This window comes from Catharus ustulatus, chromosome 4 (assembly GCF_009819885.2).
Source record: "Catharus ustulatus isolate bCatUst1 chromosome 4, bCatUst1.pri.v2, whole genome shotgun sequence".
NCBI classification, from domain to species: Eukaryota; Metazoa; Chordata; class Aves; order Passeriformes; family Turdidae; genus Catharus; species Catharus ustulatus.
Genome location: NC_046224.1, coordinates 38,156,556 through 38,180,303, shown reverse-complemented (window position 1 = coordinate 38,180,303; position 23,748 = coordinate 38,156,556). Strand labels below are relative to the sequence as shown.

General features: G+C 38.9%; 1 protein-coding gene across 1 annotated transcript in view; it reads right to left on the bottom strand.

Annotated features, from left to right (window-relative positions):
- Window positions 1-23,748, bottom strand: part of TUBGCP6 (tubulin gamma complex associated protein 6) — a 41,478-nt gene extending 17,730 nt beyond the window's left edge. The window contains exons 1-24 of the mRNA XM_033057893.2: window positions 23,331-23,748; window positions 22,357-22,491; window positions 21,948-22,044; window positions 21,201-21,298; window positions 21,020-21,124; window positions 20,756-20,824; window positions 19,994-20,120; window positions 19,438-19,503; window positions 19,018-19,077; window positions 18,571-18,660; window positions 17,219-17,325; window positions 14,611-14,678; window positions 13,877-14,147; window positions 13,162-13,252; window positions 11,726-11,811; window positions 11,189-11,242; window positions 10,484-10,568; window positions 9,839-10,024; window positions 7,934-8,093; window positions 4,753-5,564; window positions 2,704-2,867; window positions 1,917-2,127; window positions 1,242-1,415; window positions 111-232 (exon numbers count right to left, since the gene is read on the bottom strand). Of these exons, the coding sequence (XP_032913784.1) occupies window positions 111-232; window positions 1,242-1,415; window positions 1,917-2,127; window positions 2,704-2,867; window positions 4,753-5,564; window positions 7,934-8,093; window positions 9,839-10,024; window positions 10,484-10,568; window positions 11,189-11,242; window positions 11,726-11,811; window positions 13,162-13,252; window positions 13,877-14,147; window positions 14,611-14,678; window positions 17,219-17,325; window positions 18,571-18,660; window positions 19,018-19,077; window positions 19,438-19,503; window positions 19,994-20,120; window positions 20,756-20,824; window positions 21,020-21,124; window positions 21,201-21,298; window positions 21,948-22,044; window positions 22,357-22,491; window positions 23,331-23,395 (3,503 nt within the window). The 5' untranslated portion in view covers window positions 23,396-23,748. The remainder of the gene's footprint in view (window positions 1-110; window positions 233-1,241; window positions 1,416-1,916; window positions 2,128-2,703; window positions 2,868-4,752; window positions 5,565-7,933; window positions 8,094-9,838; window positions 10,025-10,483; window positions 10,569-11,188; window positions 11,243-11,725; window positions 11,812-13,161; window positions 13,253-13,876; window positions 14,148-14,610; window positions 14,679-17,218; window positions 17,326-18,570; window positions 18,661-19,017; window positions 19,078-19,437; window positions 19,504-19,993; window positions 20,121-20,755; window positions 20,825-21,019; window positions 21,125-21,200; window positions 21,299-21,947; window positions 22,045-22,356; window positions 22,492-23,330) is intronic.

Genomic DNA, 23,748 nt, shown 5'->3' with positions numbered 1-23,748 from the left:
CTGATAGACTAAGTAAGAATGCCCATGTAATATGGTCTTTTTTAGTGTGTATGAAGAGTTTGCATTTTTTCTGCTATGTAAAGTTTAAATATTTAATATCATTCTCTTACCTCAGCTGACGACCTAATTTTCTGAATAGAAAGCTGATTGTTAGAAGACTTAAAGTAGGAGGTGTTGACAAAACACAGGCTCGGTAATACTGAAGATACTTTCTCAGTCCACTTGTGAAGGCCTGGTATGAACAGAAAATATTTAGTCTTACTGTGAAAGCTGTTAACACTTATCAATCTCTCTCATCAATTTCATCAGCATGAAAACAAACCTTTTAGTAAAATAAATAGCATATGCAGGTAAGGGGGGCTTGTACACCAAAGTAAGGGGCAGGTGAGGGTCCATGCAACTTCAGACATGCCAGGTGACTCCTCTATACCCTTCATACATCCAGTGCACAGAGCCTGTAGCCATGCACACTGAAATAAAGCATCTTGGTTCAGCTTCTTTGACTTGTCCTTTGAGGAGCTATAATACCAACCCAGGGAAATCTGTTTCTTTACTTTTATGCCTAAACCAGATACTGCAAAAAACGTGCCTAGAACTTTATCTGACAAAGAGACCTTCTTAACAGAAATTGAGTAACATCACTGTAAACCAAATATTCAGAATGAACATCTCCTTAACTAATTCTAACATAATTCTATGCATTAGGAAGAGATTAAATCACCAGATATTACAGAGTATACATACAGCTCAACATAATATACAGAGGACAGACATGGAAAATTTGCACTTAATTTTGAACTAAGGAAATGTAATTAAAGCTATTCAATACCATAGTTCTCTATCTCAGTTCTTATTTTTGAAAAAAAAATAAATATACACACAGTGTATTAAGGAAGTTTTTTGTATTTGAATTGTATAGATCTGTATAAATATGTACTGTTTTTAAAGCATTTAAAAATTATAATTCTTTAGTCCACAACAGAACAACATGACTAAACATATCACACTTTGGGTAATAAAGATTTTACTGCATGTTTCAGTGCAAGCAAGCCCTCACCACAGAGAGCTGTGATTTAAATACAGTGCCACCATTCCTTGCTGACCTGGGATGGAGCATTACCCTAAAAATACTTTGCAGTTTTGCAGAATGGAGAAACTCCAGTTTTACATTAAATCAGTCATCTTCTGTACCTCAGATAATTGGCCCATTAAATCTAGTTGATTTCATACAATTGTTTTACCTGAAACACGAGTCCTTTGCTGTATGAGGAATCCAAAACCGGCTGAAGAGAGAATCGACTTAGCCGTGTGTAATAGGTTCCATACTCTGCAACTTCCGAGAGCAGGTTATGCATCGTCTCTGGTGATGTTCCAGACACATAGATCCCCTCCTTTATCACAAATGACTGAGCAGCCTAAAAGGACATAGGGAGAGAAAAAAAGAAGGCAGATTCAACTATTTCAGAGCTGTGTTCTGATTTAAGATAGCAAACACACACAAAAAAAATAGCAAATTCTTGGTTTAGATACTCAGGTGACTGAGACTATATAGCTAGGACAGTGAGATAAACAATGAATTGTAGCAAAATTGCAGGAGAATGAACAAATGCCTTCAAATATACAGAATAAGACTCATTATCTAATTCTTTAAAGAAAATCCAACCTACAAAATTATTTACACATCTATTTTCAAGTACTCACAGACCTATTTTCCCTTTAGAGAACTACAAATACTCTCAGCCTATTCCAATAACATAATTACTGCAATATATAAATACTGCCTTGCTGACATTAGACAACATTCAACTTCTTAACATTAGCCACAACTGCAAGATCTCAGCAAAAATAAATGTATTGAAGAGGAAGAAAAAAACAAAAAGATTTGACTAAGAAGTGCAGATAAAAATCTTCCCTACCTGGTTGAGTGAAAATGTAGTGGATACCACACCGATGAGGACATTCAAGACATCTTTAACCAGTTCAGGTTCCTTCACCAGCACAAGCTGAGGAAGCTGAAGTACAGTATTGGTAAACAGTTGCAATTCCCCTTCTCGAAGTTTATAAAATTTGTCAAAAGCTTCTCTCCCAGCTTCAGTAAGATATGGTTCCTCTTTTTTACCAGGTGGGCTGTGTCAGAGTAAACACAACATTACAGGGTGATTATGTTCCTCACAGAAAAGTCATGTAATGCAATATGCATTTTTAACGGAATGTGCATTCAGTCAATGAAATCACAGCTCAAACTCAGCACAGAGAAGAAATATGTAGATAATCTGAACATCAGTTCAGAGACAGAATCCTTGACAGAGAACTAACAGCTGCTTTTATGCCTATAAACTGGGAGATATTTGTTTAATTCTTCTACTGCTCTACTGAAAATGAGGAATCATTTTAGACTGAGACAAATTGCATAGCATGTAAGAAGTTAAAATAGTTAGAAAAATGCTGCAATTCACATAAACAGCGTTTTCCTAATCCCTTCATTTTCTGACAAAGATGATTTTATCTCTTCCTATGAAACTGCTGCACTCTAAGAACCAGTTTCTATTCCTTTATCCCTATCAATGCAGTGTACTGAAATCTATGAATTAAACACACTCATTTCACTATTTATGCTGAGGTCATGTGAAACTAAGATGCAATGCATCTTCACACATTTGCATATGGTGCATAGTAAGTTTACCAATTAGATCAGACACATACTACCCAATTCTTTCCCAACATCTTCGTTTGCTGGGTCCATATGTAAGAACTGCATCCCACAAGTCTATGTCTGGAGTAATGCTCGGTTCTGACTGAGAATCAGGAGTCAGATTGGATGCTGACTGGAATCCCTCATCTTCTGACTGGTCTATACTTTGGGGAACCTGCCAGAAAGAGTTCAAATGTCAGACACGAAAACATTTCACTAAAGAAAAGTATGTTGTGCTGCCATTCATGACTAAATGACTCTATGTGATCCAACCTCTCTCACCAACCCTACCTTTATAACAATTTTAAGTTTTTATTGTAGGTACTCTTTTAATTTGATTAGCCTCTACAGGTATTAATGTCCATACATAAGAAACAAATCACCTTCAGAATAATGTACTACACTTGTTGGTGTTAAATGTGAAGCTTTCTTGTTAGGTAAGCATATACAGTAATTTCACGAATACAAGCCGCACTGACTATAAGCCGCATCTCTGGGTGGTGGCAAACATTTCATTCTTTGTCCATACACAAGTCGCACCCAATTATAAGCCGCTCTGTCGTTCGCAGTGAGGACCCGCGTGCAACAAAGTTACCAAATAGTAACAGAATCGCGGCATGGTGGGGTTTACTGGTTCGGCTTGGGCCATGAGGGCTCGGGGCTGCCGACAGGGCTGGGTGGTCCAGCTCGGCGCTGCCGCTCAGCGGGGCTGCTCGGGGCCGGCTGCCGCCACCGCTGGGCTCGTTCGCCCCAGCCCAGCACTGCGCCGCGGTAGCAGGGGGGCACGGAGCCTGCCGGCACCCGCGGCAGCAGTGGGAGGCGGGGATGGAGCCCCTCCACTCTCGCAGCGGCGGCAGGCGGGGATGGAAGCCCCTCGCCTCCCTGCAAGCCGCGGGGTCAGCAGGAGGGAGCCCCTGCCTCTCTCCGGGCTGCGCTGCCTGAAGGAGGGAGCTCCCCTGCCTCCCCGCCCCCTGTGCTGCTGGCGTGGAGCCTGTTCCACCCACCGCGAAACAGAGTAACCAATTTGTAACAATCGCGCAATGCCTGGTTTTACTGGCAAGTGCTTGACTCCGCACCTCGGTTTGCACTTGGGGTTGGAAATGTCAGAAAATTATTCACATATTAGCCACTCCTGAGTGTAAGCCGCATTTCCAGGGTGGGAGCAAAATTTTAGTCAAAACTGTGCGGCTTATAATGGTGAAATTACTGTAGTTCTACAAGAGAATCTCAGGTATGGACATTCAACAATATGTAGCATTAATAAAATCATACTGCTCTGCCTTTTGTTCCAGGCAAATGATCCAGCACCCAAATCTTCAAACTTGTAACATTTTGTTAATTACAACTAATACAGTTTGTTCCCTAATTCATATGCAGAAAATCTGTAAGTGTCCAAACAGTGTATATACCACATCCTCAACTCCCCCTCAACAGGAGCCATATGTACAGAACTGTCCTCAATTTTATTCTTCTACGAGAATAAACCAGCAAAAATAAACAGAATGGACAGCGAAAGGGAAAAAAAGATACAGTAGAAACTGTACACACCAAAAAGGTGAAAGGACAATAGGAACTAGGCCATTCAACAGGAAAAAAAACCCAGAAAAAATGCTTTAAGATATAACAAGCCAAGACAACAATACACCAAGTTAGGTAATGCAATCTGAACTGCAAAACACATACATGCAGACAGGGATGGTTAGGTAGTGAGTCTGAGCACTGACAAGTAAGCAACAATGCAGAGGAGTTCAACAGACCAAGCAGGCAAAAATGCAAGCAAAAAGGCTGCTAGGGTGGGGAAAGTATGGATACAGCTGATAGCTTAAATTCATAAAACCTATGGCCAACAGCTACAGGGCAAGACTGAGGTTTTCTTATCACACATTTCCAAAAAGCTTATCTGGTTCCCTGCAAAAGAAAGGATCCCTGTTCCATCTTGAATTCCAGTGCTGTATGCTTCTATCACCAGTTAAACTATTACCTAAATTTTAAACTACAGTTTCAAAGTGACACATGAAAGCATGCATACACTCATTAGTCCAAAACAAATGATACTGTACTTTAATTGCAAGTCCAGACAAATCTGCATTGTCAGGCACTGGTGGTAAATCCAGCTTGATGTCCATATCATACGTACGGCTGTGCACAAGAGCACCGAAGAGTGAGACACGCGTTTCTTTCTCGAACTTGTCTCCAGCAGGGCAGCTCTGTGAGAACAGCCCTATGGCAGGGAGTCCAGTGCCAGGTGCAGCCTCCATGATCTGAAGCGTCTGCTGAATCGTGTCGTTGAACTGACATTCTTCATTTGTTATCAGAGACTGTATGTCAGCTTCAAACACACTTACATCATAATAATCATAGCCCTGGTATTTGACATTCCTCCCAACATATTTGTTGTTCAGAAAATAGTCCTTTTTCTGTGGTACCAGCTGAGGAGGACCTGTTCCAGCAAGCTGTACTAAGAGATCTAAGACAGAATTAACTTCAGTAAATGGTAAACATTCAGCTGTTTCCAGCTCCTCCACAAGATTCTCCAGTCTATCCGCTTGAGCACCCAGGCCAGCAACTCTCAAGTTGAAAGACAGCATCAAAATTTTGTTTTTCACTGGGAGTCTGGAAACGTTTGATTGCAGCTTACGAGCCTCATCCTGAAAAAGGTTCATGAACAGGGCATTATAAGCAACCCTTTTCAGATTTTGCTTAGCCCTTCTCTTGCTGATCTTCTGCCTGCCTAAGTGAACCTTCCATGGCAAACTTGTCAAGTGTGCTTCACACAAGTCACTGAACAACTGTGTAATGCTCTCCATTTCAAATGAAGCTGTCAGGTTTTGGCAGTTAACGTCTGGATCTCTGATTTCATGGGAAGGAAGACCTGAAAAAAAACAGGAAAAGGAAGAAACTCGTAAGGTGCATAAGAAATTGGTGAGTATGCTTTAACTAGAACTGAGACAGCACAAAAGAGAACTGACCTCCCACATATTTAGGGGATGAGCTATGAAAAACCCACTTTAACTTTTACCACCAGTGAAGTGATGGTGCAGGAAGCTTAATTCCACACGCCCAATTTATCTCGACAGACTGAAATAAAAGAGAGAACGCTGTCCTGATCTAATCTCCGATTCCTACGGGAACACCTCTCCCCTTTTCCCGGGGATATCCCACACCTCCCTCCCCACGTGGCCGGTGACCGGAGGGAGCGCACGGCTGGGCCGGAGCGCACCCGCCATCACTGGGGCGCTCCGGAGCACCCACCGAGGGCACGCGGGATGTCGGCACCCCCGGATGAGCTGCCGGCGGCGGGGCTGAGCATCCAGCTGGGCCCGAGCACGGCGCGCCAACCCCTCGAGCCCCCCGCCAGCGGCAGCGCCCCGCGGGGCTGCCCCTCGCCGCCCCCGGCCGCCGCCCGGGCCGTACCTGCGGCGCTGCGGCGGGAGCGGGACCGCGCTGCCGCCTCCTCCCGGCGCTGCGACGTCACCCGCGCGCGCCGGGCCCGCCCCTCCGCGCAGAGCCCTCAGCACCGCTGCGTCACACACGGGCAAAAAAAACCCAAACATCCTCGCTTGGGGCCGCCCATGAATCTTAAGGCATTCCTGCGCTTCTCACCCTCAGCTCACAAACATATAACAGCACGCTAGTGCCAGAAAGCAATGAACTACGCTGGGCCCGAGCTGCGGGAGGCAACTGCAGCTTTGCTTTTCAAACAGGTTTAGCAAGAGTACGCTGTTTTCCCTCTTAATTAATGTTTTAATAAAGGCTTAGAAAAATACATATCAAAATTCAACATTAATGTGATTCAGATACTATAAATTACATTGAACAAAGGCAGGGAAAGGGGAAGGAGCAGAGCTATTGCTCAGAAAATGCTTTTTCATTGAAAATGCTGAGTTAAAAAAAAGGGAGGGGGAGGAGGCGTTTAGGGGAGAGAGTGCAAGAGGGGAGAATGGCAAAATGTTAGGAAACGAATTTCCTGTTAGGAAAAACGCTGAAGTTAAAGCTTGGCCACTGACCAGTTTCCAATTTAAATACCTTTTTGGACTTCAAAGGTCCATTTAAAGAAATTCTAAACTGAAACAGAATAATGTTTGGTATAATTTCCCCTCCAGCAATATCTGAAAACCAAAACAAATGAGAAGGGAAGCACTGTGAGTAATTAAAAAAGACAGCTGCAAAGTCAGATTTATTTATTCCACATGATATAAAGTTGAACCCAATAGGAACACCAGTATAAACATAATTTGAAGTGTCTGAAATCAAAAAGTCAAATTACTGAAGTCACAATACCAAAAAAGTGCTCTTGAAAATTATCCTTAAATCATACCTGGAATACTACAAAATAAGGCATATGATGGCTATTGCCTTGGGATGTTTGTTTAATTTTGAGAATTTACATGATGTGGCCTTAGGCCACTACTAAGTCTCTGGAGATTTGGAGTTCTTATTTGTTATACAAACAATTCATGCTTGAAAAGAGGGCAGAGTGAAGTCCTCATATTCTCCTTTTCTTCTTCTTTGTAAAATGATTCTGAAGTAAAATCAATTTCTTGAAATCCCCTCCTTCACTGAAAAGAACAGCAATAAGAAAACCAGTTATTAATCAAGTTCATACCACAATTCCTGACCCCAACAATAGTATTTTTGTTGGAACCAGACCCCTGGCACTGAGCATTTATTCTGAAAGACAGAATGGTATTTTCTTTTCTTTTTAGAGATGCCCACCTTTATAATTGCCTTTTTTTGTTGAAAAAAAGAAGTCATTCAGCAAAGAAACATTTCTAGACAAGTACACTTGAAAACATACATACCTGCCTGGCCTGATTCCTGTACAAATTCAGTGCCTGATCTTCAGCTCTTTGTGACTACTTACAGCATGACTAATCATTACTGAGTTATTTGTAGACAAGTTAAACATATTAAAATATCACCTGGTTTGGCACTATATTCAGAAAACACATTAGCAATCAGAGACAGGGCACATCTTGTTACCCATTCTTTAAGCATGTATTTTGGCAATTTCATTCCAAAATTCCAAATAAAGTCCCAAGGGTACAGATGTTATGCTGTAAATCTGGTACTTTCCAGCTCAAGTGGCAGAAATAGAAGCATTCAGAGTTTCACATTAGATCAGTCTGCTCCAACTGACTTTAAATGTCCCACTGACTTACAGGACCCAGCTGTATTTACACATCATCTTTTCAGAAATTTACTGTGTGTAAGAGTTAAAGATAAAATCAGACAACTTACCTGAACACTGAAGCATTTTCCATTCCTGCTGAAACTGGTCTCTTAATGCTTTTATTGTATTTGCTTTTTCTTGGGTAGGAGGTACATAGATTCCAAAGGAAGGAGTAGAAGCACCCACCAACACTTTGGCTACATTTTGCATTAAACTTATCTCTGTGTCCTAATTAGGAAGAAAAATACCCCTGTGAACCAAGCTCTCTTTGTTTCAGTCATACGTGACATATTTTAAAACAAGCTTTTGTAATTAAATCACTACCATTAGTTACAAGAATGAGCAACCTTCCATTTTCAAATAAAAATGCATTCAAATTGAGTTTTTTTCTGAAAAACATAAATTAATTGTTATCTGTTGCAAAACTTGTTTCTTTCAAATGCAGAAAGAATCTCATTTTTCCTTTTATGACTGGATTAAGGACAGAAAATATTATTACATTAAGGGGAGCATAGAGTTTGCTTACTTCATGCATCATTTACTTTCTATGAGTGGAAAATAGTAATATATTTTGCTTATTCAAGAAATTTACTCTTTTAGACTTCTCACAGTCTAAATCAGTATCATTTCCTTGCAGAAATTGTATTTAAAATGTTGATGTTATATGAAGACTATATTTGGAAGACTGTAACACTATTTTGTTTTTAAGAGATAGAAGCACATGCATTAGAAAATCACGATCCTGTTACGGAGCTACCTGCAGAGTACCAATATAAAAGAATCAACCTTTTTTTTTAACATGTATGCCTAATGTCCTTTTATTGTCTGAGTTTAAACTTCAGAATATCAGTAATTATCTCCATTTCATACTCCTAATTAGTAGTGTGCAAATACATTATTTATGGATACTGCATATCCATGTACAAATTACTTTAGCTTAGACGATTTATGTATCAGCATTGTAAATTAAAACAAATAACATTTGAGAAAACTACAGAATAAATTATGTCAAAACCCACTTAATTGGCATCTTAATGAATAGTATGGCATTAATTGGGTACTTGATTTGGGAATGGATTAGAATAAGCATACATGAACAATTTTTTGTTTTTTCTCATTAAAGAAGAAGGCACAAAAGTAATCAAAAGTTACTGTTTTTTCATAGATCACACGGACAAACTGTGTTGTTCACAACCACAGGATGCTGGAGAGCACAAGAGTGTAAATTGAGTTCTTTATGTAATAGACAAATTAATGGAAGATACACTGATACTGATCACTGCTCTGCATACAGCCTCTAACTCCTAAATTTAGGCATCCTTCACGTGGTAGCATATGGAAAAAGTTTGCCTAGGAAAAGTCCCTGTATTTTTATTTTCGTTCCCATGCTCTCTACCTGAAACACAAAGTTAGGATACTCTGGTTCTCAATTATGTATTATCCCAATTAAGTTCACTTGAAGGATATGTGCCCTTCTGATTTATGTTAAGCAGGCTGGAAGTTGTGTGTGACAAAGTACAGCACCAGGGAGAGAAGAGGAAATTTAGTGGTCTGTTATGAACAGGACAACAGGTTGCTTTCAATCACATTTGATGGAAAGAGGCCAGATGATTTAAAAGACAGGAAGTGCCTCTTTTCAGGAGACAACTGAGCTGTGGATCCCAGATAAAAATGGAAGTTGTGGCAAACTGACAAAATCTATGGTCCACAGACATAACCATGGGCTTATGTTCATGCCTCACCTTATCCATTCTGCAAGGTTGTACCAGCTGCCTACAGCTCAGTGTGCAGCTGTGCCTTGTCTTGTTCTCAGGACAGAAAGAAACCAGCACCAGTTGGTGCTGTGAACTCACAAAGGGGTACCAAAGACACGGTAAATATAGGCAGTATTTTCTGCTGTGTGGCTTGAAGTAGTTCATACCGGCAACTCTGCCAGACACGTTGAAGTACCACAGCTTAGGACTACTTCTTACCTCAATCACAGCAAAAATTCGAGACTCAGCTAATCCTTGTAGTAAAGCAACAATCAGAGAAATCCCACTTATCCCAAGGTTCCTGTTTGGTCCAACAGCTATTACTGTTAAGTTCGGTTGGTAACTATATGCTACAGGAAGAATGAATCCAAGTACAGCAGAAAAGAAATCATTTCCTTCAGCATCCTTTAACAACAACAACAAATCGGTTAGCACAAATATCAAGCCCAAATTCCTAGATATAAAACAAAACAGAAAGGTGACTCTCAAAAAGCTTTTGATTGTCCTAGGAAACAGGATACTGATCTATTTTAACAGCAATTTTTACATTAAACATGCAGGATTATTCATCTATTCCGTAGCATCTTTACAGTGTAACTCTGCCTTGCTGAAGATGAACTGCAGTAACTACAGAAGGTTTCCTCAAACCTATGCATTCTAATACACTCTAATGCATTCTAATACACTCTAAAGTTCTGTGAAAGAGTAGTAACCTGGCAAGGGCAAGAAAAGGAAAATTTTCAAAGGTTCAAAGTGGAGTAAGGGGTGTAATTCTTAATGTCATTTTATACATTTCTAAATATATTCTATTATTTCTGTTTAAAAAATTTTTCTCCTATGCTGTTTTCAGAAAGTGAATCTTACCTCTTTCCAGTTTAGAGAAATATAGTGTTTGCAACTGGTCTTTCCAGACTGTTCTTTCTCACAGATGTTTATGATAAGCATTTTTCTGTAAATAAAAACCCCACTTGAGTATTTTATCAATTATTTCGCAGTGGGATAAAAATGGGATATTTTTTTTCATCATTCTTTAAATACTAATTTATAATATAGGAGCAAATAATTATTTGCATTAGTACATTCCAAAATGTAAACAATTAAAACTGAAATAGTTTTTATAGTATTTTTAAAAAGATGATTGAAGACTACTGGCAAATTACTTCTAAGGAAAAGCGGAGGTGGAAAAAATTACATATAAGAAGACTGTCATTAAGGAGCTCTGCATGAGCAATATGTGCCTCCTGCAGATATAGGGGAGATTGGACCTATTTAATTAATAACTGCCTTATTTATTACACGGTATTTTCAATAACAATCTAAATCAATTAATACAGAAGGATTATACTTTAAACCTATGCATGAAAACCAAATGCATGAAATAGCACTTAGAGACAATAATTTATCTTTGAAGATGCATTTGGGGATGTTTTGTATTATGTGTCAAGCTAAGCTTAATAAATATCAGCTCATGATTGATTCTTTAGCATAGATTTCATCACACATACAGACACCTATGAACATTTAGAAAGCCCTTGAGACTGTACCCCCTAATGTAAAGGGAGACCTCACCCATCTTCTGTGTTTGGTATCATCTGCATGTCTCCAATAAATACACACAGCACTCTGCATGAAACAAAAATTTACATACATTTACAAGTCTTTTTTTTTTCAGTTAATGTGATTTGTATAAAAGTTTGCATGTAGATTAGAAGGATTAAAAAGGATGTATATTGAATTTGGTCCATTAAAAATAGAAATAAAACACATTTATGACAGCTCAAGGGAACCCCATTTCTTCCACTAAATACTGGGGGGGAAACAAAAATTAATAAATTGTCCCCAGGCCAAAACCAACTGAAATCTGACAAAGAAAATGTGGACTAGCACAGCCATCATCCTTACAATTTTTTTTGCCTTTGGAAAGGCAAAAGGTTGTTTCTGATGTATACACTGTTACTTGGATTACATATTGAAAATGCTGTGTGTGAGAGCATGGTATTTGTTTTAAAATCAAGGTTTCACAGGCAATTTGCCATGTTTGCCACACTTAGTATTTGATTTTAACATGTTGTCAAAGGGTTCTAAATGCAAAACATACAAATTTACCTTTGAAATCCAAAACGAACAGAATGTCTTAGTGCAACAGCAGCAGAAAGAGCAGCTGTGGGTGATGCTGCAATTCCATTACACACCTACAAAATACATTTTTCATTCAGAAGCAATGCTGCAAAAGATCACGTCATTTCTTAAGTGTAACAGCTGCATTAATTAATTTTCTACAAAAAGGCCATATTTGATTATTATGCCATAAACTGCAGTACTATTTCAAAAGTATGGTGCTACACCAGAAGGCAACCGTAAAAATAGCTTTTCCAGAGGAAGGCCATGTTTACTGGGTCTCTAGATAGTCTGCAAACTGTGCAGAAAAATACACCCTGTGAAAAGGAGGTTGTTCCTGAATATGCTGACTCTTCCTTTAACCTAGGCAAGTTATTCTGGAAAATACAATTGCTCTATACTCAGTCAACCCTTCAGCGTTCATCTTTGGCGTGTGCTTTGAACTCTACATAAAAGCTAAGCAAAAAGATATGTTTCCCCTGCTCATTCCTCCTCTTTGTCAGCACAAAAAGTTAACTTGCATCTGCAACTCATTAAAAGTTCTACTTCTTTTTACCAACAACCATTTAAAAAAATCTATTTATAGGCTCTCCTGGAGTTGTGTGCAGTTTATAATGCAAGAAATTTGGCCCCAGGATCTTCATATGTCACTTCCAAGAGCAAGATGACTTAGAGGCTGTTGTGGTAGTTACTCTTCCTTGCAGGCCTGGTACCTTAAAGAGAGCTTTTCACTCAAAGGAAGTGAATGAAAGTGACTTATTATGATGTAATATTTTTAACTTGTTTTCAGTTCTTATTCTACACTCATCCAAGTTTTTACACATAAATATGAAGATGCACCCTCTAAGCCTGCCCTCTCTTTATTCCTGACCCTTCAAGAATCAAAATACTGAACTAGAATTACTCTGCTTAGAACCACAGCATACAGTAGAGCTGCTGAAAACACCACTAGAGTATGTGTGTGCATGAACATGTAAGTCAAAATTTACTGTATAAACTTTGCACACTGAGACAGGAAAAGTATTGACATTTCTTCAAATTTCTTGCTGTTGCTTACTGGTGCTTGATACAGCAACTTCTGCTCCCCTTAACTGGAAGACTTAATGCCTGGCTCCCCTGCAAGTCTGAGAGCAATGAGAAAGTTCTTAGGGACCCTCTTAGGTATTCTGTGACTACCTACAGAAAGTCTGGACAATAAGTTGCCCAAATATGATTACAAAGATGGATTGGGGTTAACAGCCATCCCTAAATAGTCACTTTCTCATCTTGCATGCTCACTCTCATGGCTAAACACATTGTCATTGAGATTAGTGGACTTGGGAGATGAATAATAACTAGTATCTGAATAACAATATAGTAGAAGAAAAAAATCAGAGGAATCCATATCCACCCCTATCCCCAAGACCAAGGCAATATATTATTACCTCCTTCTTACGTATTTTATCTAGGATCACAAACATACTGCCAAGAGAAAGCAAAGTTTTGTCCTCCTTCACAAGGTCTGCATAAAAGTCACTGTAAAATACATCATATGAAGAAAAATTAGGTTAGAGGCAATACTGTCTTTGAAGAGGACACTGATAAAGTGCTTTTCAGTTAGTTATTAATGGGGTACATTTTGTATAGGTGCTACACATTGATTCTCAAAAACCTGCTCTAGCAAGAAGATGACAACACCAGTGCCTGACAGTCTTCGTCTCCCTAAATCTCTCTCCATTATGCACTGGAAAGAAAATAAAAATGTCTGATGATATTCAGGAAATAGAGTGCTGCAAAAATTAGACAAAGACAAGACAAAACACTGAGTTTCTCAAATCAGAGCAGTTTGGTATTTTTTCCAGCTAAAAGTGAGTACAGAGTTTTAAGACATCTTCCTAGCAAAATCTCTTTCAAAATTAATACATTCACATTAGCTGTCCTATCTCTATTGAAAGAGTTATAAAGTATTCTGATTATTCCTTCAAAGGATTTCAGGCTACAAGTGCTATACAACACAAATATCTGTTTATAAAGGAAGAAACTCTGGCTGTAACTGAGTAGACTAACGCCAAAAAGATGACCATGGCAGACATAGAGCTAGATGACAGTCTGTAAAGAGACCTGTCATCCTCTGTGGAAAATAAAATAAATAGGACCAACCTGACAAGAGCTTTTATTTCAGTTTTGTCCATTTCCTTCACCAGCTGAACATGTTCAGGGAGAAAATGTTCTGAACCTTCACAGCCAGTTGTTGCTGTTTTGATGGGAGGCACTGGAAACAGAATATTTTTCATGTGCAGTTCCAAAAACCTGTCTACTTTGACAGTGTCGTTGTTGTTAGTTATCTTAGATTCATGTTCTGTGGAGGGATTTGAATTAGCCGTCTTTAGTAAGTGTGATTTGGTGCTCAAATTTTGTAAAAATGATGTATCTAGAGAAAAAGAAAGACAAGTTTCACAGGTATTAGTTTCTAAGCAATGTGTTAATATTTGGATATATTTACTGACAAAATAGAATACATCTGTATTCACAGTACGCATATTTACTCCCATGCACTAGATATGTTTCCTGACACAGATGTTATTTTTTCAATGCTGCTACATTTGTTTTAATCAAGTGAAATTGTAATAAAGCTTATGCCCATATTTTGACACAGAAAGCAGCATCCTCAAAGACATGAAAGTGCTACTTTTTGGCATGATGTTTGCCAGCTTCACAAAGTTCTTTTCAGACCCAGCTGAAGACATGACCTCAAATGAAGCCTCACTGCTTCATCAGTCACTTGAGTAACTGCTTGCTCAATTAGTTTAATCCACTGGCATTAATTTTAATAATTTTCAGTTTCTGTATAAATCCATTTATCAGTAACATTTGCTTGAATGAAGAGAAACTACCTTCATAAGCCAACCATTTCCAGTAGGGTTTATGTGCTGCTCTCACATTCTGAATAGATTCAACAGCACTAAAAAACAAACCAAATTAACAGTATCAGTCATAATGAAAATCGTAAGAAGAATCATAACTTACCTCAACAAAAAAACCAAAAAAATCCAACTGAAAATAAACAAACCTTAATCTCAAAAGAAGGCAAAACAGAATGGGAGTCAATGGACACATTGCTTGAGAAGATTAGAGTCAAAAAATAAAAGTGAAGAAGAACACATACAGCATGTACACACATTTACACATGGAGTGAATCCTAACCCTGCTGTTGGAGGAACTGTATGAGTTCAGGAAAAATTTCTCTTGTCTGTCAGTGTCTTGCCAAGAGATTTTATCTACACAATGCAAAGATTTAATTAGACTGACTCAAAAGCAAGACAATCTGTTCAGGAACTAAGTAAATTGCATATCCTGCTATTCACTGTGTTGAAGTCTCTTTTTTTATTATCACTGGTATTTGCAGCACTGTGGGCACACAGTCCCATTGCATTAGTTATCATACAAACATAATTCAGGTTGCATTAAATCCAGAAGAAATTCCGTGTACTTGCAGATTATTTATAAGGTGGTCAGGAGACAGACTGATATATTGGATAAGTATGCAATCAACTCTCTATGACATAGGATGATAGCAATCTGAGATACCATCGCTGGTAGAGAAGAAAAAGAGGACACGGGTGCTTATGGGATGTGCTAGGAGCAAAATAACCGGTTTTGCTCCATCAGTTTACCAAATGCAACCCAGATCACACATATCCACACTGCTTCCCTGACTGATCCAAGCTCTGAGTTTTAACTAACACAGTCAGCTGGGAGGTGTTGCCACCAAAGTGCATGAGGAGTATTTCTGGTAGAAAAACCACAGGACAGCTACTGAGCAGGGAGAAAGATGGAGGACAGAATATGGAGAAGGGGAAGAGATAGTGCAGACAGGTAGAGAGAGACACTCTTTAGATGTGGGACTGATTCAGGCCCTGGGTTTAGAATGCTTTACTAGGTCAGATTCCACCATTGTACAAAAACAGTGTCTCTAAAAAGAAGCTAGACTTGAAATTTACAGTAATTTCACGACTATAAGGCGCACCCTTTTGACTAAAATTTTTGTCCAAACCAGGAAGTGTGCCTTATAGTCCCGTGCACCTTATATAATGGACAAAGTTGCAAAATTTTCCAACCCAGAAGTGGGAGCCGCGAGGAGGGACGTTGCTATGGAAGTGCCGAGATGCGAAGGGGGCAGGAGCGGGCAGGCCCGGCCCGGCAGGAGTGGCACATGGGAAAGGAGGCGGGCGGCCCGCGCCACCGCGCCAGGAAGGAGGGGAGCGGCAGCCCGCGCTGCCGCACCAGGAGCAAGGGGAGCAGCAGCCCCTGCTCCTGCACTGGGAAGGAGGGGAACGGCAGCCCCCACCGCTGCACCGGGAGCAAGGGGAGTGGCATCCTCTGCTGCTGCACTGGGAACGAGGGGAGCGGCGGACCCCACCACTGCGCCGCCGCTCTGTGAGGGAGGGATCCGGTGGCCAGCCCGAGCCAATCTGGAAGTGCGAGCCACGGCCGCGCCATGGCAGCCCTGAGCTACCCCGAACCACGGGCAGCTCTGAGCCGCGCCTCGCCAGCTGGCGCTGGGGTCAGGCAGGATTGCCGAGGCCCGCGGCACGAGGAGGGCGCTTGCAGCTGCATTTAAAGGCTACGCCAATCTGTGAAAAATGTTTGCAAATTGAGAACCTGCCAGTAAACCCCCCCGATCGCACGATTCTGCTGCTAATTCGTTACTTTGTTGCGTGCGGCACGGATCTTCACTGCAAAAAAAAGTGCGCTTTATAGGCCGGTGTGCCTTATATAATGTACAAAGTTGCAGAATTTGCCGACTCCCAGAGGTGCGCCCTATAGTCCGGTGCGCCTTATGGTTGTGAAATTACTGTAATTATTTTGGTACAGCTCTACATGGTCAAGTGTTTTTGCACCCCAGGACTCGATGCTCTGAATTCCAGAAACACAAGTATTCATCAAGACTAGCTCTGCATAGCATCAGCTCACTGATGCAAACCTTTGATTGCCCCAACTATTGCTGCACTACAGAAACTGAAATGGCTTTGGGGTCTGAAGCCCCAGCTATTGCTGCACTACAGAAACTGAAATGGCTTTGGGGTCTGAAGCCCCAGCTATTGCTGTACTACAGAAACTGAAATGGCTCTGGGGTCTGAAGCGCTAATGCTTACAGTTGCATACATTCCCTAATACTGGCTATAGTTAGCTGGTATTACCTTGATTACAGCAGGATTATCTAAACCCTGAGTGAGATGGATTTCTATAATAAGGATAACAAGGCCTAAGGATAAAATGGTTTATGCTATAAGATCTCTCAACTTGAAATTATTTCAGAAGCAAAAGTATATAAAACTGTACCTTGGATGACTCTTTAAAAATGCAAGTTATCCGAAGTAGAAAATAATATATTATAAACTACCATATTAAAACCTTACTTCAGCAAAATGTTCAAAGCATGCATGTTTTCAGTCTGTCCAAAAAACACTTTAGTTGTTCTAAAATTCTTTATATGCCTACCTTAGACAAGGTGCCATTTCTCCAGTTACTTGAGGTACAGGATCTCCAAGCAAAGTTTTTACAGTCATGCACACTGATTCACCCAATGATTTCAAGTGGTAGCCACCCTAAAAAGTATTTTGTGTCAACTAAGGGACAAGTACTTTCAACATCTCTCTGAATTTCAACATAGAAAATAAACAATCCTTTTGAAAGGATTGAAAATACATCCATATTTACAGAAACAGAAGATGATGTGCAAGTATATCTAAGTCAATGATTTTTCAATATGAAAACAGTAAGTTAGTGGCTACCTGCTGAATTTCACTGGCATTTCATGATTGAACTCACTTCATCATAGTTCAAGTAAATTCAGAAATCAGTCATTACTTTGCCATAAAAACACATTCCTTCTCCATTCTCATCTACAACGTGCCACCTTCAACAATCCTTGAGGAAGATTCCTTAGAAGGCAAATGCTACCACTGTCTTCTAAAATGGCTGTACAAGAGAAATCTTCCACAGCCTGACACATTTAAGATGTGGCTGCCTAAGAGTCTGGCAGAATTTTGAGAACATCTGGAGATTTAAGACTGCTAGGTGACATGCAGGAAGCCATTTATCACCTGTGCAGCAGTCACACCATCTGTGCCAGCACTGAATGCTTATTGGCACTTCAGGTAATACACAAAAAATATCTATAATAACCTGCTAGAGAGAAGAATGACGGAAGAAAGGTCATGCAAAACAAGAGGTCAAGTCAATCAATTAATATACAGTTCAGTCTTGAAGACCTTGCTGGCAGCAATATTTCCACACACTTGAAAAGCCATTATTTTTCTAACACATGACAGAAATAGGGAGTTGAAGTCTAGATTTCGAAAGGAGACAAAATTTTAAGTGTCTAAAAAAAGAATATAAAAGAGCTCCTAAAGAACCTGAATATAGTCATTAAATCAAAAAGAGGGAATTTTCTAAGTGTTCCATTACTAAGTAAGAGTATATTTACGTTAAAGGCTTTATAAAATCTCCTGCAGTAACATACACTTGTAAAAACATTGGTAAAACAGCCTATTCACTAAATACATGAGTTTGGGACTGTCAAGAGCAGTAAACTAATCACTGTTCACAAGAACTGAACAGATTTGTGGAAGATATGCTTTTTTGAATGACCAAATGGGTCCTTTGTTTTAAAACTCTGAAGTGTAAGAATGCTGTCAAATCTTAGCCATTTTTGCATTCCCAGTACTCAAAAGAACGATAAAGCTAGGAAGCAAAACTTCTTAACAAAATAATTTCTTATTTTTCAGTTTGCCCTAAATGGCTCTAATACCAAGACCTTTCCTCTGGAAGTACATTTCAAAAGTCTTTACCTCTAGGATGACACACAGCTTTCCATTAGCTAACTGCATCAGGAAATGGGTAAGATGGGCAAAAACCTCAGGAGTGGCATTCATCTGACCCTAAACCAAAGAAAAAATTTTAAGAGATGACACCTTGATTCAAAAACACTGGTAAAAAACCCAAACAACCTGAAGCACCCAAGTCTGAGATGGAATACTAGAACACTTGCCTCATTGAACTGACTGCATTTAAGGAAGGTGAAAAAACCAACACAGTAATTACAGATTATATGGGATAATCTGTCTTTAAATGTCTTGTTGTAATGTTTATTGAACTTGGGTCAACCTAAAGACTCAAGCATGTATTTTTAGCTTGATCAAAGTGAATTTCACTTGGCAATCACAGGATATTAAAACAGCAGGAATACTTTCCTAATAGATTCACAACTGACAACACAAGGACCCCAAGTTACTTACTTCAGGGTCACCAATTCCAGAATCGTATCCAGAGGAGACAATAACCAGCTCAGGATCAAACTGTTATAAAAGAGACAGTTGTAGCACATATTTATGTCCTATTTTCAATTTTGCATGGGATTTCAACTGTACCATGATCAGCTGTTATTTCAATTAGAATATGAACAAAAATAAGGATTCTCCTTTAATACATTTACCCTTTTACACTTCATTAATTTCTGTTGGAGAAGTTGCAGATGATTACATTGAATATTTAAAAGCTAAAATTCCATAAATACTATTCAGTTGATCAGGGCAAGGTCATACCAGCAGAATAAATGTATTAACTGTGCTACTAGTAATTACTGCATTTCCGTAAAATATTCAATGGTGCCTGCTTAAGAAACACCTAGGAAGTACTCTCTGGCAGTAAAAAATTACCTCAAAAGCCATCGGAAGCAACACATGGAAAAACACAGCAAGATAATCTGAATTTTCCATCCCAATCTGAAAAATATGAGAAACACTGGTCATGTTTTCCAGTTTGAATGACAAATTTTCTAAGGTTCTTGAAGCCTTTAAGGAAAGATAGGAAAAGATGAGGGAATCTTATAAAGTACAGTAAAAACCCCTCTATTTAAGTAAAGTACATAAATATCCACCATTTTTAATCTTAATGAGCTTCAGTTCTCTGCTAAACAAGGATGGATGTAACAATTTCCTGAAACACTTTTTGATTTGATGACTAGGCAAGATATTCAAGTAAAAATGAGTGTGTAAATTTTTATCACCCTTTTATTTTTCAAACTATCACAGTTTCAAATTATCACATTCTGAGCCACATTTTTCCAGCAGACATTCCCCTGACAGGAAGGATATACACTGCGTAAGATGTCTGTCAAGCAAGTGAAGCAGTGCACTTACTCAGAAAGTGTTACATAAAGGATGAGATACAAAGCTATTGCACTTGCTTTGTTGTGCTGTAAACAATATTCACCTTATTCCAAGGTAAATTTATGTTAAAACCTTTTCCTTTTCCTAGACCCACAGCATCATAATCGGATTCTTTGAGTGATGGCCAGAATTCCTGATGTTCATAGCGATGCCAAGAAAAGTACAAAACACTGAAAATTAAAAAAGAAATCCAATTTGACAAAAAGATTGTGAAAATTACTTTATATCCTGAACCTGGTGACTCCATTGCCTGAAAGCAAGAAAATAAAACTATCCTATCCCTTCTATTTAGTTCTCTCAAAGGATTTAGACTGTGAAAATTGGTACAGTAGGTCCTACGCCAAGATTAACCTAAAAATTAACATGCTAAAAGTGTCTTGTAAGTATGCACTCCATACAGATCAAATATAAGGAATTTTCAGAACAGCAGACTTGTTTCTAGAACCTATTTATGTTGCTTTTCTTAAAAAAAAAAATAAAGCTCATGTATTTTATCCAACTACTACTTGAAGACTTTAACTGGGAGATTCATGAACAGAGAACAGATGTACTACCTGAGTAGTGGCAAATCATAGTAGTCATATTGCTTATTTTGTCTGTTATTCTTTAAAGTAGTACAGATTTATTTTTTATTTTGATTTAGATATTTCCTTCTATTTTATAACTAATGCAAAAAAGAGACTAAAATAGCAAGGTAAATGTTTTGCAAGATTCTAGTTTTAGAAGTTTAAGAAATCTTATTCTCTACAAAGGTAAACAATCTTTAAACAGCTGACATTAAAGAAGGAAAAAAAATCCATCAAACCTTGGATCTTCTTCAAATATATACTGGGTTCCTTGCCCGTGGTGCACATCCCAGTCAACAATTAGGATTCTGTAAAGATCAGTAAAAGAAAACATTCAGAGGAAGAGTCACAGCATCTTAATTTACAGAAGGCATAAATGAAAAATGTTTTTCTGAACCAAATGGAATATGACACCAGAAAGCTGTAGAATTAATCTAAACTAGCACAATGTCAAACTGTTGTTTACATATGAAAAGCTTCTCTAGAGTCAACCATGCACTTACCTCTGCAGACCATATTTCAGTTTTGCATATTCTGCTGCAATAGCAACATTGTTGAACAAACAGAATCCATTAGCTGCATTTCTCTGGCTGTGGTGACCTGGAGGTCTGAACCAAAATTTTACAAATTATTCACAACAAAAGTGATTTTGCTTAGTGAAAACTTCCTCATGTATTTTCTCACCTGACTAACGCCATTCCATTGCGCACTTTTCCTGACATCACCGCATCCACCAGCTGCAAAGTTGCTCCTACTGCTAGTCTGGCACAGCGGTAAGTGCTCTGAGAAAGAGAAACTCATCAGCTTCAACAAGGCACACATGACATGCTTTAGCATCCCAACAGCAAACTGTCTTCACATAATTCTACCCCACTGAAGCTATATAAAGACAGCTGATACAGAACTTTACAACCCAGTTTCCAATGTGCTTTCCCCTATGATTATCAGTGATCACCATAATCTTTATAAGGATGTTCTCTGTGGAGCAGTAAAAAACGTGAGATGGATGTACTGAGTGAAATAACATGGCATCTTTGAAAATAAGGAATGAAACCCTACAGAAACATAACACAGAAGACTTCATCTCCATATCATGTCACAACATTTAAGAGCAATTGTTACCAAATTGTGATTTACAGACCACTAATGGTCTACAGTGACATTATGTGACAAAAATAGAGCTAAAATTTGAGTAGTGCATTATACTGGTGTGATACAATTACAGAATAGATGACAGGACACTTAAGCAATTTAAATTACAGCATTATACTAAATTAGAAACAGATAAGGATAATATAATAAATAAATGGGAGACAATGTCAGTAGCAAAAAATGTATTTTTTATCTTCCCCTTCTTAGAAAAATACCACTCAGGTGAAGTAACACAAATAGTTGCAACTCCCAACAGAGGAAGCAGTTTAACTTACACACCGGATGAAAGAAAAAAGCATCGTAATTTTCAGAGACCCTTTTCAGCTCCTCCTCATTCATTGTCTGAGTGCTTTTTGCCACTTCCAAGTGCTCTAAACTGCAGGGGAAAGAGAGATTAACACAACACTTAAGCAAGCAACTAAAATTATCTTTCAGTTTACTTGTATTCCTATGTATAAACCAGTATTCATTGCTTAAGACCCCACAGAGTAAGAATGTAGATTTAGTGGAATTACAGATTCATAATTCAGCACCTATGCCATACTCAACACTGTGATACATTTTCCATTGAAATTAATGGAAGCCATTGAATTTTGGAACACTCTTTTCAAATGGATCAAAATATAATCTGGACATACGAGATCTATTGTTTCATTGAATTAAGCTGAATGAAAGTTAAGTTTCAGACCTGTGAACCAGCAGGATCTCCTCCTCGCTTCCTTCTCTGGCAGGCACATGAACACATCTTTCCACAAGATGGTAACTTTTAAGCTGCTCATAGGAGGATGAAAGTCTTTCTGGCACTTCAATATCACAAATAGGGCTAAAAGTAAGCAATAATTATATTACTATAATACCATACCAGGTTACTAATATACTTCACAAAACCTTGCTTTTAACTCCCGATTTTAAGAAAATTCATTACTCGAAAAGAGGGATACAGGAAAGTAAAAATTGAAAAAACATCTTTAAGTATTTTCTGTTTTGGAATTGAGTCAGAAATTGATTCTAAAATATGTAAGCAAAAACAAATCTTAAAAAACCCCAAACAATCAATATAATAGCATCTTTTTTGTTTCCTCTCTCACTGGTAAAAAGTTACAATGCTTAACTACAGACACAGGAATGGTGCAATTAAAAGCTGTACAATGAAGGTGAACAGAGGAGAAGCAGGCTTGGGAGAGAAGACAACAATGGATTGTTACTCTGAGCACCGTAAATCAACACCTCTAATTTATGCAAATTTGAGTACTATACCAATTTCTAACCGAATGTTATTGACATGTTTCAACTGAGTGAGTATATCTACATACTTTTCCAAGGTCAATGATACTTCAGCTTTATAAACAATTTAATTAGCTTAAAACACATTATTTAGGGGGCTACTCAAACGCCTAATCCTAACACCCCTTGTTAAGGCCTCCCGGAAAGGATGCCTGCAGCTTCTCAAATCCAGTTTCAGATAATCATTACAGTATCTAGATACAAATTGTGAATAAAATATTGTTTTCCTCCTAAAGGAAAGACTATCTATTTACTCGGAAATCACAGGAAGTATCACCAGATACTTTCTATTGCATTTACAAAAAATGCATTTATTTTGGCACTGCTCTCACGGGTCCTAATAAGAATCTATTAATAAGAATAACAGCAGTGACTTACTCGCTCCAAAGCAGTTTGTGAGTGGTCATGTCCTCATCATAAATCAGCGCTGTTCCTGAAGCCATTGCTACAACTGAGCAGAACAAAAAACCTAGGACACATATTTCACATCAGAAGTAAACTTAAACCAGTTACTATTACATTAGATAGTGAGGATATAATCACAGAGCATACCTGCTTGCATGAGTTTTGTACTTTAGACTTTGTACTTACAGAAGAAAATCAAAGAAATAAGAATTAAGGATTTTAAAAGATCCGATTCTGACAAAACTGCGCCCACCAAACTTGGGCGCGGGCAGGCAGGATTCTAATGACCGAGTGCTCGAGAGCTGGGCGCTGGCGTTTGGGGTGCGGGGGTACCCGCAGCTGCCCAAGCCCCGTCCCTCCAGCAGCGGAGGCTCCGGGCACAGGCCGCCTC